The sequence below is a fragment of the Trematomus bernacchii genome, unplaced genomic scaffold (genome assembly GCF_902827165.1).
Source record: "Trematomus bernacchii unplaced genomic scaffold, fTreBer1.1, whole genome shotgun sequence".
Classification (NCBI taxonomy): Eukaryota; Metazoa; Chordata; class Actinopteri; order Perciformes; family Nototheniidae; genus Trematomus; species Trematomus bernacchii.
Genome location: NW_022988043.1, coordinates 20,190,913 through 20,205,748, shown reverse-complemented (window position 1 = coordinate 20,205,748; position 14,836 = coordinate 20,190,913). Strand labels below are relative to the sequence as shown.

The 14,836-nt window shown below is 38.0% G+C and overlaps 1 protein-coding gene across 1 annotated transcript in view; it reads right to left on the bottom strand.

Moving 5' to 3' along the window:
* The window catches only part of si:ch211-251j10.3 (uncharacterized protein LOC799483 homolog), a 43,683-nt gene extending 33,599 nt beyond the window's left edge, over positions 1–10,084 (bottom strand). Inside the window, 1 exon segment of the mRNA XM_034117508.1 lies at positions 9,113–10,084. Within this exon segment, the coding sequence (XP_033973399.1) occupies positions 9,113–9,301 (189 nt within the window). The 5' untranslated portion in view covers positions 9,302–10,084.
* Between the last annotated feature and the right edge of the window lie 4,752 nt (positions 10,085–14,836).

The window sequence follows — 14,836 nt, the reverse complement described above, 5'->3', positions numbered from 1 at the left end:
TTTCTATGTGTTGCCTAAAACTTGGTGACAGAGTTGTTGTGACAGGTATTAGCAATACACGCCAGCAGCTAAACTGGCGTTGTTAGACATCATCAATCTCCAACATGCATGAACAGAGTTTCATCGGGAGAATAAACCTCTTATCTCCCAAAGGTGTCTCCTGGGGATTCTGTCAACGTCCGTGTCCCAGTTTCTTTAATTTTCACCCTTTCTAGACTGAACTATTGTACATGGGGTTGGGCTTTAGACAATGCTGTCCAACAAAACAGTTTTTATTTTATTTTTTCAATTATTTGGCAAGTAAAAATTGAATACTCAATGTAAAAGCTGCAAAGTACTTTTTGTCTTTTTATTTATCAGTTTGACGGACAAAACAGGATATTGACAAACCAAGATCGATTGTTAAGAAGCTTTTGATCGTATCTGTGTAGGAAAAATAGATTCAATCTGCTGATGAGAACCAGTTTGAAGCTTGAAAACTCAAAACAAACTAAACACACTTCTTTTAAAACACAAAAATATGAAAAGCTGAAAATGATCAGCTGTGCCTAGAGACAGTGGAATAAAGACTTCCATGATACCGGAGTACAGGAACCAGATAATCCTGCTGAATCAAATCAAATCCCTCCGGAACTTTCTCTGTTCTTCCTTCCACAAAATGACTTGAAAAACCCTAACACTTTGTTTCCATCAAATCAGAAAGGCAAACACAAGCTGGGTTCTTGCCTTCTTCATATGTCTTGTTAAAATGAACAAAGGTTTATGTGTGTTTCTGTGTATGCTGATGTACTTGTTCTGTCATTTCCATTCAAAGGTTTATTCATCTTTTTATTTTCTCTCAAAGTTATATATGTATGTGTGTATATATATATATAGCTTTTTGAACATTAAAGCATGAAAACATGTCACATTAGAGGCTCAATATAAAAATATGAAACCTGAAATTCAGTGGGGCCCCTTGAAGTGTCTACATGACAGTTAGGTTGCCAGGTTAGATACCATTGTGCCTGTAGAGACAAAAACCTGAGCTCACAGGTGTCTACCCAAGTGCTCTATTGGGAGACCAATTTAAACCTACTTTCACATAAGCAAATTAAATATATGATTCATAGACCCTGAAATATTCAAATCAGTTCATACAGGCTATATTATGTAAGATGTTTAATTCAGTCCAGATGGTACATTAAAAGGGCAACATGTAGATGTCTTCTAATCTGATTAGAAACTCTCCGACTCCTGTCAAACGGAGAACAACTTGATTTGATTCAGGACCCTTGAGCTGCATTTTCTCTATAAATGCACTGCACTTATGTTTCCTCAAGTAATACCAGTCCGAGTAATGAAGTTAGACCAGAAAGACAGCATAGTGCAGAATCAGCCGATTTAAGTATTTCTCCAGGCATCACAGGCCTTCACATTCCAGCCTCTGTCTGCTTCTGTCGTTGTGTCTGAGATTTAGCATCAGGCTACTGCACTCTCTTCAAAATCAACCTTGGAAACAAAATACTTTGTCACAGAAACACACCATCTGAACTTCAATCAACGCTTTGATCTTAAATAAGAGCAGCTCCGAGTGTCCTTATATGACATATTCCTTCTTCCGCATGCGTCTCAGGCCTGAAGTTTTACGATCTATAATAAGTACGATCATTGAGGTCACATTTTCCCACTTAAGATCTGGGTCACATGGATACAAATATCTGCAGAAAACACAGCAACAAGTAGTAGCGGTAAGTAGGGTTGGGAACCGAAACTCGGTTCCAGATGAGAACCGGGTACCCATACAAAATACACAATTTTGGTTCTGCTTAACGGTTCCTAAACGCGGTAGACCCTGTATTCCACCGGGTCCGTCTGCGCCGCGGTGACCCGGTGGAATACAGGGTAAGGGCGGACTGGCCATCTGTGTGTTCTGGAGAATCACAGAACGGCCGGTCGTCAGCGGGCCGTTGACGGCCGGCACCGCCCTTAATTTTTTTAAACGGCATCATGTAAATTGCGCTGACAGGCGACAGAGGTCCCGCCGCCCTCCCGTAGACAGTTCACGAGCTCAGTCACTTCATAACACCAAAGATGGGTTGCGGTAAACGCTCTAAAGTGAGGCTCCACTACACTAAAAAAGAAAAAGACAAGGCACAGTGTAATGCCTGTTAATAGCTTGCCACAGGCATAGCTCAGTTAAAATAAAGCACAGCTATTGTGCAATACATTTGTATTGCATGTATATTTTTTATTTGTAAAAATGTCAGTTAAAGCTTAAAAGAATAAAGATATTTTTGTTATCTAAACGTTTGACCTCTTTCTTTTACAATTTTGGAATCGAAACGGGGAATCGATAAGAACCGGAATCGATAAGCAGAACCGGAATCGGAATCGATAAACTTCAAACGATACCCATCCCTAGCGGTAAGTAACATCAACGTAACTACATTTTGATGTATTTAACTAGGGCTCTTCCATTTAATGCCACTTTATACTTCAACTGCACTACCTTATTTTGATAAATGTATTAATTTGACACATTATATCTAAATTTGACACAGTCTAATACAATACGATACTACACAGCAGTATAGAAAGTAATTCAAATGTAGCTCTATGTGATATGTACGTTAATCTACAAATGATAATAATTCAATAGGGCTGCAACTAACAATTAGTTTAGTTATGGATTTGTTCAGATTATTCACTAGATTAATCAATTCATTTATTCGTCAATTCCTTAATCATTTTGTGGCCGACCGATGCAAACATGCTACAACGGCCCAAAGTGTTTCCATTAGGAGAAACTTCCTGCAGCTTGGGGAACGTCGCAAATATAGAAACACTTAAGTGCCGAAACACATACAAATGAAGAAATGTCTTCCGCAACTTGATGAAACAAACGCATCGTTTACTAAAAGCACTGCATAAACAAAACGTTGCAACACTAAACGCTGCTAATAAAAAAAAACTGCAAGAAGCTCTAAAACACACCGGAAACGGGGACACTAAAAAGTGACGCACACAGCTGGGACCGGAGCGTTTGTTGACACACGGGGATTATAACGTTGGCCAATGATCACTGTTGGCAGAGTTAGCCTGATTCATAATTGTTAGAGTTTTGTGAAGATGATTCTTTATTTGCATGCGTTTTGGCACATTTTATTGTTAAACTTCAGCACCTTTCTCCTGATGGAAATGTTTTGGTCCATCAAAGCACATTTGCCACCATATTTTGGTCAATAAAATGTCAGAAAGTAGTTAAAATGTTGATCCTAGTCTTTCAAAGTCCAGAGGGTTTTCTTTACTATTCTTGTTTTTACCAAAGTAATCACTTTAATATGATATAAAACTAAGATTAGGACATCTCAATATTTGAGATGGTAAAACAGTAATTTCGGAACTTTGTAACCAAGTATTTCACTGTAATTTTGTCGTAGTTTGTAGTTTTTTACTCCAGTAAAAGTGTACTTCTTCTGCCATATGACAACTAGGAAACTTTAACCCAGTATTGCGTACTTTCCTGTTTTGTTTTTACCCACAAAGGTCCAACCCATGTGGGATAACTACCGTGGTACAGTGTTATTATGTAATTAATCTGCTTGTACTCTTGGCTGAGTCACTGCTAGCACTGAGGACAATCAGACCATGACGCAGTAAAGAGAAAGCTGTTTTTAGATCAGTTACAGTAGCTATGTGTCTCTGATTTCACTGTCATTTCATTATGTGCTGAGCATCGATTTACTTCCTAAAATACATCTGAAGACTTCCATAAAAGCGACTGGTGCTCTGACCCAACGGTGCTGAACTGGTCTTAACTCTCTTTGGATTCCAGCAGCCTCATCCTGTGATGTCCTCTGCCACCGAACAGATTTACAATGATTGAACTGACAGTTTGAAGGACTTGCTGTTTACGGCTTCAATGAGCAGCAGTCTATTCTTTGTTTAGCAGTGTTTTTTTGTTTGTTTGGCCCCTGATCCTGCTGCTTTGCTCTGAATGCACTGTTGTATACTGTTTGACTGCAGACTTTTGCATATGTGTTGTTTACTCAGCCTCCAAGAAAATGTGATTACAGTGGGGCTACACAATACATTTCAAACCCAATATATGAACAGTAGCTTAAACACATGATTTTCAAAGAGGCCCCATTATACTTAGGTATATAGGTTTTTGTGCATGTAAATGGTCTGCAAAGGCTAAAATCCCAGAGGGAGTTTCTCTCCCACACACTCCCCCCCTGCCTGAAGGCCTCCATTGGACTTCTTTGTTTACTACTGTAGCATAGTGACATCACTATTTAACACTTGTAATACTATTTGGTAGCGATCCAACACATTGTATGTGTAGGCAAGACGTACAAGCATTGTAGTACCAATGTAGAAGAGGGTATAGTGATATTTTGTGAATCTACTCAAGTTAAAAAACTAAGAGAAAGAGAGACTGCCAAAATATATTTAGTGAGAACGGTAAGGACATTTTCCACATTTCCATATCATCTGGTAGATTAACATTTCTGGAAATGTAAGACTATTTCATTAAGGCTAAAGTTATTTTACATCTGCCTTTTTCCCTAATTAATTAGCTGAAAACATTTTGTTATGGTATTGCAGTAGACTAGAGCTAAAGTTTAGTAATTTAAAGTATTGTTTTTATCAAGTAAAAATACCAAGTATTTCATGGTTCCAACATCTAAATGGGCAGCGTTTCTCTCTCTTATGTGACAACTTGATAAAGAAATGAATTAGCAGTAGGAGTTAGGAATTAAACATGAGCAGCAACCCATACACTTTGCTTTAACTATAGCAATCTGACACAGCTGTACTTTGAACTGTAAGCAAACCACCATTTCATGGTAATTTGAACCTCAGCTATATGATAGAGTTTTTTCAGACTGTGATGCTGGTTAAGTGGAGCCAGAGGGATCAACACATGACTGAATCCAGTGAACCTAAATACTGTAGAGGAACCTAGGCGCTTTCACACCGGAGTACTTTTCCCAGTATAGTTCCGAAAATGTGCGTTCACACCAAAAAAATCCGGAACTAGAACTTAGTCCATGAGAACCTTTCCACCCCCTTTTCCGTCCCTGCTAGAGAGCAGGTACTTTCATTTCCCATTTCTGATTGGCTGGGCGGATTGCAAACCAGCCCCGTAAAACTCCAAAAAAGTTTTGTGAAGCCGCCATTTTATTTGCTGGCATTAGCATTATTAGCATTAGCATTAGCCCAGCGCACCAACGGAGAGTGACTAACTTATGGCAACACAAAATAAAACGTGGCAGCGGTGGAGTGATGAGGAGATGTCGGCGTTCTGGCAATTTACTCTGAAGGCTTCAGTAGAAGCTGCTGGGAGTCCCAGCAGCTTCTACTGAATAGTGATGTGTCGGTCGCGAACGAGCCGGCTCAAAGAGCCGGCTCTTTTAAGTGAACGACGGGAGCCGGCTCGCGCCCGCGAACGAGCCGTTTTCTTTTGTTATTTTGTTGTTGTTAAGTAATACAAGACAGAATGATATGATGATCTCCGCGCTACAGCTGCTCCATGCATGCATGCAGTGACATGTAATATCCAAGGATTAGAGACTGTTGGATGCTGCTGTTTTGAGCATTGCAATACATTTATTTTTATTATGTTTTTTTATGATTAGAGACGGTTGGATGCTGCTGTACTGAGCATTGCAATATATTTATTTTCACTATGTTATTTATTTATGATTATCCTTGGGCTCAGCAAAGATTTGATGTCAGCTGTTGCTGTCTTTTTTTCTATAGTTAATACTGAAATAGAGCCCTGCTGTTTAGTCAGGGCCTTTTCTTTAAATATAATTTTAAAATGTCGATAGAGTAGCCCCTTTTTTAAAATGTCTATGCTTAAGTTTTTATCTCAATCTCAATCTTTATTTATTTATATAGCACATTTAAAACAACCTTCAGTTGACCAAAGTGCTGTACAGGCAATACATATTAAATAACACAATGGGAGTACAATAATAAAACAATAATTAAAAACATGATAAAAAGCACAATAACTAGAAAAATATTTAAAAAAAAACACATACAAATGTAATGTTCAACTAGTATTAAAAGCCAGTGCAAAGAGGTGAGTTTTTAGCTGAGATTTAAAAAGTTCAATAGACTCAGCAGTCCGGATATGTACTGGGAGGCTGTTCCACAGTCTAGGAGCTGCAACACTGAAAGCCCTGTCACCTCGGGTTTTGTTATAGGTGTTGCTATCTGCTTTGTGTAGCGTGGTTCGACAAGCAAGTCTGTGCATTCATTGGGTGGTATCGGAGAGATACAAGGGTCTGTAAATGCAATGAAAACAATTGGCCACAGCAAATAATTGATATTAAACATGTCATTTTTACTTTTGAATACTTCAGTACAAAGGATGTATTGAATAATTTAAGTGATATGTGTACACATATAAATCATTAGTCAAAACAAGGCTACATTTGATTGAATTATAAAAGGTATAATATGTGGTAAACTGAAGAGCCGTTTGGGAGCCGAAAGAGCCGGCTCTTCTTGGTGAGCCGAGCCAAATGATCCGGCTCACCAAGAAGAGCCGGAATTCCCATCACTACTACTGAAGCCAGTCCCCAACTCCGGGGACTTCCGGCCGGGGACTTCGGGTGGCAGTATACGCCGTGAAGTTGTTTGCAGCCTGCCAGTAAACCCAAAGCAGAAGAAGAAGAAGTGACGTCAGCAGCTTCATTTGCCTAATCCTCCCTCAGGGACTTATTCCCCTTATTCCGGTGTGAACGCGATCTGCTCTTTAGTTCATCAGAACTAAATAAAAAAGAGTTCTGATGAACTAAGTACGGCAAAGTACTTGGTGTGAAAGCGCCTCATGACATTGAATAACATCCACCTAAGCCTCTGGACTGACGGGAAGAATGGCGGCGATTGTGGAAGAAACCCCATCGGCCCCTACAGGCGGGGGATTAAGCATTAGGTAATTGTGTTAAAGGAGAGGATTAGATTAGAGCGCAGGGACGAGGCAGAGCAGGTTAGCTGAAACTACCTCTGAGCTCAGGACATGCAAAAAGAGAAACATAGCACGGCTTGTGATATCAGTCCAGATCTGAATGATGACCAACAGAGAGGATATAAATCTAAAAGATGGTACTTAAGTGTACAGACAGTGGAGGGCACATCGTCTGCGTGTGCTATCAGTTGTGAGGTTGTCCTTGTTCCATCACAGACTTTACATAATCACCGATAAATATGATTACTCATCCTCCCCTCCTGAACAGATCGAATGTACGGGATGTAAGGAACAAAGTGCTAGAGAATGTTCCACTTAATCCATTTTTTTTAAAAAGAACATTCACATAGATAAAAGAGTAACTGTATCTTTGGGTCATGGGTTGAAGGGGAAAGTGATAGAGACGTGGGGTTATGGATATGAAATAACCTCAGAGCCAAAAATATACTGCCGGAAGAGCATAAGGGTAAAATGTTCTTCTTTAGGAAAGGAAAAGACGATTGGTTGGTCGACATTAAAATATCTCAAGAAATATTGGAAAGGTTGCCATGAAATTTGTTTCAGACATTCGTGTTCCCCATAAGATGAACCCTAATGACTTTTCCTCAAGTGCCACCATGAGGTTTGGTATTTCATACTTGGGTTATAGCCAAATAAGTGCAAAACAAATGACATTTCTTTGTGTTAAGTTGTCGATTAGGTGACTAACCGTTTGTTTTGGTCTTGGACGACTACTAAGGATTAACTAGTCTTTTTTATGCTTACACTCTGAATGATTAATTCGTAAGAATCATATCAGCAAATCTTTGCTAAACACAAGATTAACAAGGTGATTTTTTAGTGATTCTTTCTGGGGAAAGATCTAACCATCTGTCAAATACATCAACTAGTCAATTAGTCATCAAAACAGGCTAAACTAAAGGCGAGCACGGTAAACAAATTCCCGGATAACACGACATCTTCAATAATAAATCAGTGAATAAACAAGTGACCCAGCACTTATTTTAATTATCAATTGATCATTCAAGTAAATGTGTTACGCAAAATCACTAAACATTCTCCAATTTGAGTTTTTGCCAATTTCTTTTATATATTTGGAACGTCAATTTACCATGCAGACACCCAAGCAGTTTTCTGCATGGTAAACATCTTGGATCGTCTTTCTTTCTTTACGTTTTGTAGGATTAATATAACTTAACGGTTAAAATTCTGTCTAGACGGCGTCTTTCACACAGGTTGGCCATCACTGTGTCTCTTAAAGGCTGGTCTGTAGGAAATCTTTTATAGTCTATTGACTACATAGGTTACAATTAGGTGACAATATTTGGCTATTTTTACAAAAACAACAGACAAGCTTTAACACAATAAAAACATATTAAGCGTTTGGACCTTACTCATAGTAACTCTGGATCCTGCAGGAAATACTTGTTGTGTGAAAACTATTCTCAATGTCAGTATTATTAGTATAATCTCCATTACTTTTTGAAAGGCGTGACTCATTGACAGTTGGTGTATCTCAGTACTGAATTAAATGCAGGATGACTGATAACCACAGGAAAAAGCAAGTCATCCTGGTACAGTACTCGTGTCGCGTGTGTCTCAACAGTAACGGTATGTTTCACTCTCAAGTTTCTAGTACTATTGTGTATTTTGTTTTTAAAGTGTATTATATTACATCATACAGTCCTATCTCTTTATTCAAAGCAACACGGTTTAAAATGAAGGATTGGTGGATGTCATCATGTTAGATTATATGATTTGGGGTAAAACACAATCAAAATTATCCTCTTGCACTTATATACACATGAATCTGTATTCTACATACCTTTAGCTGATTTTAAGTGTTATAAGCATATATTTATCTTGTTTAAAAGTGTGGCAAACATTTCCAGAGATAAGCAGAAAAAACACATCTGTCCTGATATATTACTTGCTTTTAACTTATCTTAATTAAGACTAATTTTATTCAAAACTTATTTTATTTATACTTTTTAATTTGTTTCATATCAACCCAGCATCCCAACTATGGACCGGTCCGCCTGAACAGCATCAGCTACCGGACCTCCAACGCCTCTCATCCCCGCATCTCCTTCACCCTCCTCCCGCCCCTGAGCCCTTCCCCCCCGGCCTCCGCCAGCTCACCTCCAGCAGCGGCAGGTCCGGGTCCAGGTGTGTGAGGCTGTGCAGGACCACCGGGCTGGGGTCTTCCACCACCTCCAGCCTCACCCCGTCCCAAATGTTCCGCACTCTCCACGACGAGTCAAACATCTCAACCAGCTGTCCCGGCTTGACGCTGTGCGCCTCGGTTTGCATGCCCGGGAAATAGACCATGGATGCACGCGAAGCCGACTGTTCATTCACGGTAACGTTAGCGACATTTTCACTGTTTTTATTTCAGTTTTTTTCCGCAGAGTCGATGCTGCTGTCTGCGGCTCAGCGTCTGTGTGGAGGAGTCATGACTCAGGCTGAGGCTTTTCTAAACCCCGCCCCCAGGTATTTGCTGCCTTCAGGGGTGTCGGAAATATCAGAGACGCGTTACGGTGGATTACCATTCTCAACTCACTATTTGTATTCATTCTGAGAAAACATGGCCACAAACCAAAACATATGTAATCTCTTTTATTTCCTAGAAAATAATGTGAGTCACTTTAATCCCAGAAGTCAATTTTTTTGTAATTGTTATAACTGATTATTCCCCTTTATTTGTTATTTGTTTGTTCTCCCTATGTATTTTTGACATCCTCTTTGTTTATTATCTCTTACAATGATGCTCAATCTGTCATGTAAAGTTAAACTACAAATACTTACGCACATTTGCATATACTTGCACACATGTTCGCATAATGTAAAAATCATACATAAGCGTATGAGTAACTTAATATACGCATATGATGTATCATTTTTGTTCTTTGAATTTAGTTTTTAACAAGTCATTCTTTGGTGTTTTTATACTGCTTTAACGTGAACATTTCCCCTCTGAGGATTTTTGTAATGTTCTTCTCAATGTTATCTTTTTGTACATCTCTTAGTTCATTTATATAGGTATTTTGTATTATGATAAGGCTGGATAGACAGTTGTATGAAAAAAACTAAAATGTATATCTTTAGCACACACATTTCTAAAAGTAACCTCCATGAATAAAGATCATATGACAGCTAATGGCGTCGACCAGCAACACCGTTTGTCACAAAGCCCTTTTTTCTGTTTATTAACAAGGGCTATACTGTGTGGTTAAATAATCTTTACACCATGTATGGTGTAATATACAGATCTACCAGGTGTCCCTGAAGGCAGCGTTACGTCATGCCTTTGGGAAATGATGGCAGTGTTGTTTCTGCTTTCACTATGGCAGCCGGCTTCTATGGGAAAAGAAAACACTGATGTAGTTCACTGTCCCTGCCTGCTGTCTGCCCACATTACACAGTGACACTCACTTGTATTATTAGATCTTACATTTTTATGGACTAAAATAACATACAAATCATATGATCATTTATATTTATTAATTTAAAAAAGGGAAATTCTACAAATCATTAAGTGGTTAAAGTTAGTTAGACGCCACATTTTTAAATGCTGTAAAATAGAACAATTAAAAAGATGAAATTAAATATATTTATCAATATATTTAACACTTTGAAAGGCTATTTTGATTAATTCTAGCACATGTTTTATCAACAACAATTCTTATCTGTTTTATTATTATTGGTGTTATTTTTATTTAATATAATTCCATTTTATTTGGGATTTTTTTAAATGTCGGATTTTATTCTCCTCATTTTATTCCTTAATGTTTATTATTTGTATTACTATTATTGTATCCTTTATCTGTTTTGTTACAGAATACTGTGACATGGGAACCTTGACTTTAATTAAAGTAAAGGGATTTGAAAAGGGCCTAATAAACTATTGATTATTATCTTGATCATTATTTTATCAGTTAATTATGTTGACCATTTACTGGACTATAACACGTCTGTTTTGATTGACCCACAGTCTGAAATCCAAGCCAAATCCAAAAGAAACAGTGAAGCAGCATAGGCACATGCTTTCATTGCTTGAAAAGACAAACCATCAACAAAAAATCACAACAAATGCAGAAAAACTCTCAACAAACACCATCCAACACACAGATATGCATTTTTCCAGCAGCCTCAATTTTTCTCAGCATTAAAACTCTGAACAAGGTCACTCCAATTTAACATGTAACACTGCCTCCTACTGGGCAATGTCAGGAACAAATGTCTCATTCCACAGTAAGATATCCATCATCGTAATAAGATGTCTGCTGAGCTCTTACAATGATTAGTAACTGCCTGAAAAACAACAAGACGAATGACAACAACAACCTCTATTTTACAGATGATTAATGGCGGAAGTTAGGTTATTTATTTGGCATGTTTTTGGCAAAGAACAAAGTGTAATTTACCTTCTCGACAGGAACAACAGGTGTGAAAGAGATGGAGCCAATTGTAACTGAAACATCTGCTGCGCCAGCTGAGGCTGAACGCAACCGCAAACAAGGACTGACCTCCATGGCTTTTCTCCTCAAGCTGCTGCGCTTCCTAACTCACATACTTCAGCTGCTCTGTGTGTGTGTGTCTTTGTCTTGGTATGTACGTGTGAGAGAAACAGAGCATACAGAATACCCATGCTGCCGTTTGAAGATCAATATTCTGCACTGAAAACTAGCAGCAGCTGATGTTATGTACATATATTAAATTATTTGAACACAGTGTTGGAAGAAGTACTCAGATTTTATACACAAGTAAAAGTAGCAATACTAATTCCAAAAATACTCGAGTAAACGTCCTGCATTCAAAAACGTATACTAGGTAAAAGTACAAAAGTATTAACATAAAAAAAAAGTACTTATTATGCGTAAGGGTCCATTTCAGAATCGTTTCTACATGTAATCACTGGATCATGATCATGTGTTTATCACAGCTGATAAAGGTGGAGCTTATTTTAATAACTTTATATATTGCTTCTGGATATCCTATGATTTTATGTCAATGTTTATTTATTAGATTATTAATGTTTTGTAAGAGATAATAATCAGAAGAATTCAGTTGAGTACAAGTTACAGATACCTCAAAAGTGTACTTAAGTATGACATTTGCATAAATGTACCTTAGTATATTCCATTGCTGAATATTTATTTGTATTATTATTCTGCTACAACTACATATCATTTAAATTGTGTCAGTGTGGAACTAATGTCAGACACTGTTGATTAGTTTTACAGCACTGCATCATATCATAACAGCATATCATTACTTATTTAAATGCAAAAGGTAACTATAAGTGTTACATTAATGTGTTCGAGTAGAAAGTAACATTTTGCCTCTGGGATGTAGTGGGGTAGAAGTATTTGTAGCATAACATGGAAATACCAAAATAAAGTACAATCCGGTAGAAATAGTACAATATTTGAGTAAAAGCTACATTCCGATTAATTAACCATATATGCAATGTTGCTAAACAAAAATAATATATATTTCGGCCAAAAAGACAATCTACTATTGAGTCTTTTATGAGACTCTGAATCAAGAGTAATTTTACCCAATTGAAATGAGTATCTGGGAGCAATAAAATGTGCCGTTTGTTTTGGTATTGTTCTGTATGTTTCTTTTTAATCTCAACAAAAACAAATCGATGTGTTAGTCGTTCCCTGAATACTTTGTGAATCTCCGTTCTGCGCTCTTAGCTTCAATCCAATTGTTTCCTACTGAAGAAATAATGCTTTGTTGGGAACTATTTCTGGCGGCGGATTGATTCAGTTTAGGGCTGTCATGAGTCTTTGAGGCAGAAGGAGGGTGTATGTGGAATGAGGAAAATAATGTCAGCCTTTTTATTTAGTAAGCTGCCCCTAACAGCTTGTCAACATTAAATACAATTCATTGTTAAAGGCCATTTCATTTTCACATGTAAGTATTATCTAGTTGGGGCTGCTTGTCACATTTTAGATGAGTTTTCAGCAGTTACACCAAATACATTTTTCCACATTGTTTCATAAATGTTTTAGGCTATGGAAATTCAAAATATTCACAAAAATCGGAAAATGAACAGAAATGAGTGTAGCAGTTTGAAATCCTCTGAATTATCTTCCACTTTAAGTACATGTATCTGATAAAGATGGTTAAAGAAGAGCAGGTTTAAAACCTCGGACTTGAATGAAGAAAACAAAACAAAACTCTGAATGCTGACTTCTTTTGTCAGTGAATGGCAGAATCTTCAGTATAAAAACATCCCCACTGGTATGCATCTTTTGGAAAAACCCCACATGGGCTGAGACCCAGAAACCTCCAAGAGACCAGAGAGACGGCCAACTTTAAATCTGCTGTGATTTAACTAAAGCTCTGCTTCCATCTGCTGGAAATCAATACCAGAGGATGTTGTTGTGCTGCTTCCCGGGCTCTGGCTGATGCTACAACATGCTTCAGACGTTTACACCCCCCCCCCCCCCCCCCCCTCTTTACTGTCCTACTCTCTCACATGCCTTTTAGTCAGAGGCAAATAGATTAACAGAGGCATATGTAAAAAGGCCTTATTACTTATTATGCTTATTGGTGTTTTCTCTTCACTGTAGTGTGGTATATAGTTTTGTGTGTATGTAAATGGTCTGCAAAGCCTAAGTAATAAACCCAGGAGCCTCCATTATACTCCTTTGTTTACTCGATTTTCTATTGGCTGGCGCTTCAACATATTGTACGAGATAGTCTAAGGGGTGGGAAATCTCTAAACTGTTGACCGATCACAACAGAGCAGGCCAGCTAACCAATCGGAGCAGACCTGGTTCTGGTTTCAGACAGAGGGTGAAAAGAGGTGCTGCAGCACAGGCAGTATGAGAAAAATAAAGAGTTATTTTAACTTTAAAGCATGGAGACATGTCACAGTAAAGCATTAAATACATATATGAACCTGAAAATGAGCATAAAAGGTCCTTTTTAAAGACCACACTCTGCAAAAGTTGGACAAATGTATGTGAGGAGGTGTACCACGACAGCGATGAGGTGAAATCTCAAATCAGAGCAGAACGGTCTTATGAAGTTCTACTAAAACTGCTGTCAGGATGCCTTTTAGCAAGGCAAGCCTTCAGTGGAGGCTCACTGGGCCGAGGTGGAGGCCTCGTCACACTGGGCTGCTGCCAGGTGTTCAATGTTCCCCAGAGCTCCACAAACAATACATCTGTAATCAAATAAAAGCCAAGGAGAGCGCCAGACATTGGACAGACTAGAGAGTTACACAACAGGGGGAAAACAGGCTAATAAATGGAGAATAAACTGATGGTAAAGCATAGATGTACGGAGGGAGGGAGGCTGCTCATAAAGGAGATAGAAAAAGGAACTGCTGGGTTTGTGCTACACATGAATATTGGCATATTATTTATAATGTATTAAATAAAAAACAAATGCTTTGAAAACATCACATTCAGTTCAGTGAATGTGTGATGGAATTGTGTAAGTACTTTTCAGACCAAATTACATTGAAAGAAATGTTCATTTAAACCCTTATTTAGCATTATCAGGTAATATGAAAATATATATTTAATGCTTTATAAGACATGTTGCTGTATAAATAATAGTGATAAATGATGTAGTTGTTAGTTCATTTGACTTATCCATTAAAACATTCATAATTAGATTTTGGTATGTACAGATAATTAGTAGTAATGTATAATGTCTTGGTTGAAAATAGAACCATCCTCAGATCTGCTTATTACTCGCATTAATAACTTGGCCAGAAGTTGGTCACAACATGAAATATGGAAGACACAACATAAAAATGTTCAGACATGGTCCTACACTGTCTGCTGCTTCTACCTGTGAAGGGCGTGCTAATGCTGGTTAGCCAGAAGCTGCTCA